We start from the raw sequence: 4,379 nt of genomic DNA, 5'->3' as shown, positions 1-4,379 counted from the left end.
GAGTTCTTACCACAAAGGGAAATAACCACTTCCCTCCCCCTCCTCACTCCACCCAGACTTTCCTCTCTGGGCTTTAACCTTGGAGTACTGATGCATCTCTTTACATCAGCAATACAAGAAGCATGTCTCCTCTGATTCCACAAAGAGCACAAACCCCAAATACAAGGAAACAGAAAGATTCTCTCTCTCTTCCCTATACCTTCTCCCTCCCACCAATGTCTGGTGCTGCCAAGTTTACCCGTAGATGTCTGAAGACGACAAGAGAATTCTCCCTCCCTTCGTCCCTTAGCCTGCCCAGAGAGAAAAAACTTCAACAAGTCTTAAAAAGAATTTAGATAAAAGAGAAAGAAAAAGACATAAGTAATATGATCTCTGCATTAAGGTGACAATACACAGGGCTATTTCTTAAAAGAAAAATTGAATAACCAGTCTTATTCACAAAGAGATACAATTTAACATTTTCCAGCAACTACACACATGTAAATACAAAAAAACAATAACAGCCTATTGTTTTTTTCTGCCGTTGTACTTACAACTTTGAAACTGAGATTGAGAAGCTTACAGAGAGAAAGGCCCTCTCAGTAGCTGGAGACGCCAGACCAAAGTACAAAACCCGCCAGACATTCCCTCTCCCTGAGCTTTAAAAATCGTCTGATTTGGTCCTCTGGTCAGGTGGTTTTGGGTCCCTTGTTAACCCTTTCAGGTGAAGAACACTTACCCGTTATCTCTCTCTTTAAGACTCAGGGATTCTGAGTCTTGGGGTTCCCCAGGGAAGGGTTTGGGGAGACCAGAGGGAGCCAAAACCCTGGAATTTTTGGCTGGTGGCAGCGAGATCAAATCTAAGCTGGTAATTAAGCTTAGAGGGGTTCATGCAGGCACCCAGATTTCTGGACGCTAAGGTCCAGATTTGGGAATGCTTATGATAGGGCCTGAGCACCTACCTGGGTGAAGGTGAATTTATGCACTGCCTGGCCTACCCGCCGTGCAGTGCTCCGCATGGTGAAAGAGTCCTGGGGCGCTCTCAGGAGGAGGGTCTCTGAATTCTCAATACAGACGCAGCCCTGAGGGGTACAAATAAAACTCCATCATCACAGAAGATAAATCTCCCCACAATCCGTGACTCTACCATGCAGACACAGCATGAGGTTATGAAATCCTCCACTTTCAGAACCACCACCCTGTTCCCAGTAGGTTGGGGAAATGGATTCGTGTATTTTCCACATGCATCTCCTGCTTGGCCCCAGGCTCTCACCTGATCTTCCTGTTTCTCCAGCTCAGATGGCTTCAGGGGCCGGACTCTCAGATACACCTTCACTTTCTCATTATTGTCCTCAGATACAGCCTGTAGAACCCCACACAGATTAGATACATCAGCCACAGTGGAAGTACCGGAAAGTTCTGTCAAATTCAGTGCACCAGTGGGAACACATAGCATGTGACACAGGTAGCTTATAGGACCCAGGCCTCAGAAGCTTCTGGGCATTTTACTGGTACCTGCTCCAGCATCAGTGTCAAGTGCTCCAGAAGCTCAAAAAAAAAAAAAGCTTGCTCAGGTATATTCACTGGGTTCCCAAGCAGCCACTTGGCAGCTCATCCAGCAGTACTGGAAGTGAGGGACTAGCACAATTCTCACCCCACTAAGGGCACCACCCACATGGATCCCGATTGGGGACAATGATGGCCCCTGTGGCCAGACCATACTATTTAAGCCAGAAGGAGGCACAGGAAGCTGACTGAGCAACTGAATGACTTCCTGACTGGTGGGTGTATCAGATTGGACTCTTGTTTGATCCCTGGACTTTTATTCTGGCTCTGGCCTGTAGGATGGTTTAGATGAAGAAATAAGTAGAAGTTAGGTTTTGCCCTAAGTGCAGAGGAGTATGAGAAACTGAAGTTGCTACTGTGAGAAAGCTAGAGGTAAATTGGAAACAAACTGTTATGGGAAGATAAAAGTTAGCAAGTGGTATGATCCAGGGTTATGTTTTGGTTATAAGGTTTTTGAGAATTGTGAATTTATTAAAATGCTATCTAACTGATAGTATAGGAAGGACATTGGTGCAGATGTTAATTTAAATAATATGTAATAAAAAAAGCCAATAAGAAGGTAATAGAAATAGAATTATGATAAAGAGCAGTTTAATGTTAATTAGTATTACAGTATAAAAGGAGTAGCCTTGCTAAATTGCAGGAAGCCCCAGTTATCAAAATGGTACTGTTAGGTTCCAGGTTTATAAGGCTGTACTTCACTGTTAGTGCACTGATCACCCACTGATTCACTATTCTATCTTTAAGTGAGAGTATAACAGTATCATTAGTATAAGTGGTAATTGCATGCCTGTTTGTTAAAAAGAAAAATTAATTAAGCAAATTTTGGCTGCATAATTCAAAGTGTCACTTAGTGGTCCTCCATTAAATAAGTTTTTGGTAACCAACTGAGAGGCTTGAACCTGAAACCTGAATTGGGTTTGATTACAGCCTTATCTTAGTCATTTAATATTAATTGGGAACACTTTGATCACAAAGTCTAAAAACCCCTGGCTTGCTTCCTGGACTATGACTCCAGCTCTGACCCCTAGATTGGTTCCCCCTCTGTAGGGCTATTTTAACCCGTTGGTGCAGAAAACAAGCCACAGTTCAATGTGTAGCCCCATCCACAAGCGAGTCATCAGGAGGTCAGATCTCTGATCCATGAACTAGAGAGAGAGCGTGGAGCACTAGGCCTGCTGAGGCCAGAACCAAAGACTGTAAACCAACGTCAGGCCATTCAAGCACTTGTGAAAGTTACTGTTAGCCCCCCTTAATAGCTTACAAGCGGCCAGTAGGGGGAAGCAGAAGCCTCACGTACACAGTAGCCTGAACTTTTGAACTCTCTTTTCTCTTCTGCCTCAAAGCAGAGAGAACTTGCTCCAAACCAGTTTGTACTAACCAGATAACAAAAGTGTGGGGTTTGACACCTACCAATCAAGTGTTAACACGCAAGGGTCTTTGTCTAAAAGTGTATAAAAGGCTTGTGAAATTTGTATGGAATAGGGTCTTTGTACCAAAGTACAAGACTCTCCTTTCTTCTGCAGAATAAAGCATCTTTTCCTTATCCCTGTCAGACTGTTATTGGCTCTCAGCTAGGCAGTCCCGATATTTCGGTAACACAGTATTAAAGCAAATGCTTACAAGTTTGCTGCTCAATATATAAACTTGGCAAAGTTGCTGCTGGTGTTGCTAAAACAGACATTTTTATGAAGTACTAGGCACTAAATATTTATGTAAATACATTTCAAAAAGCTAGTACACGTACATCCCAATCTAGTACTAAACAGATGGTTTGACAAAACGGTAAATAGTTTTTTTCAAACGATCAGGAACAAGGGGAGGTAATAAACATCATAAAGCACGCAAGGTGATACATAAATTGTTTGTCTCAGTCTATAAATGTCAGCAAGACCAGCTTTAGGAAGTGCAGGGCCTGATTCGAATAGTTTTGACGGGGCCCTGGCAGGGATGACTCACCTGGCGGCGCTCCGGGTCTTTGGCGGCGGGTCCTTCACTTGCACTGAATCTTCAGAGGCACTGAAGGACCCGCAGCCAAAATGTTGCTGAAGACCCGGAGCGCTGCCAGGTGAGTAAAAATTAAAAAGGCGCCTAAGTCAGCCACCCTTCTTTAGAGCGCGGGGCTCTCTTAGGTGCAGGACCCGATTCAGGGGAATCGGCCTAAAGCCGGCCCTGAATGTCAGGGTACCTTGCCTTAATGCTTTGTGTGGCTAAGGGAGAAGCAAAAATTCCCATTGCTGACTAAGCCACCCTGTGCCACGGGGCACTCGTGTTAATGTACTTGTGCAAGTCATTAGAACTGTGCCCTAAAGGCAATAAACCTGGCAAAGTGCCTTTATTGCAGAACTGCGCCTGTGGTCTCTCTCTACAAGAGCCATGGAAGTCTGCTAAACTAGCAGGCTATGCCCGCTGCTACATCAAAGCTCCAAAAACAAAAGCGTTAAGCAGTTGTAATAGTTTAGCACCCTTAACAACACTCCACCTTTCTACAACCCACTCACCTGCTGGGCTCCCCCCAGGTTTGGGGAAATAGCAGAGAAATCGGATAGCAAATCTTTGCGCAGGCCAGACCCAAACTCCGCTGCTGTGGATTCGAGCAGGGGTGAGGCTGTGACCTCCTCATCAGAGAGCAGCACCTGTGGGGAGAGGAGTCCCTGGGCCATTGTCCCCACAGGTGACTCCTACCAGGAAGGGGCACGGTTAAGATCAGCTTAACTGCAATTCCTTAACCCCCTCGCCCAGGCCCCCTCCCCAAGACTCTGACCTGACTCCACGCTCCTTCCTCCTCTGCCCATACCGGCCCAGCCCCAACACACCCTCCAGCCCCTACTCCC

At 45.5% G+C, this 4,379-nt stretch overlaps 1 protein-coding gene across 1 annotated transcript in view; it reads right to left on the bottom strand.

Moving 5' to 3' along the window:
* Positions 1 to 4,281, bottom strand: part of KIF20A (kinesin family member 20A) — a 13,140-nt gene extending 8,859 nt beyond the window's left edge. Inside the window, 4 exon segments of the mRNA XM_075068316.1 lie at positions 239 to 290; positions 930 to 1,061; positions 1,253 to 1,342; positions 4,047 to 4,281. Coding sequence (XP_074924417.1) covers positions 239 to 290; positions 930 to 1,061; positions 1,253 to 1,342; positions 4,047 to 4,208 — 436 coding nt within the window. The 5' untranslated portion in view covers positions 4,209 to 4,281.
* Between the last annotated feature and the right edge of the window lie 98 nt (positions 4,282 to 4,379).

The sequence above is a fragment of the Chelonoidis abingdonii genome, chromosome 7, assembly GCF_003597395.2.
Source record: "Chelonoidis abingdonii isolate Lonesome George chromosome 7, CheloAbing_2.0, whole genome shotgun sequence".
Lineage (NCBI taxonomy): Eukaryota > Metazoa > Chordata > Testudines > Testudinidae > Chelonoidis > Chelonoidis abingdonii.
Note: the sequence above shows the minus strand (reverse complement) of the source record. Positions and strands in the feature narration are given on the sequence as shown.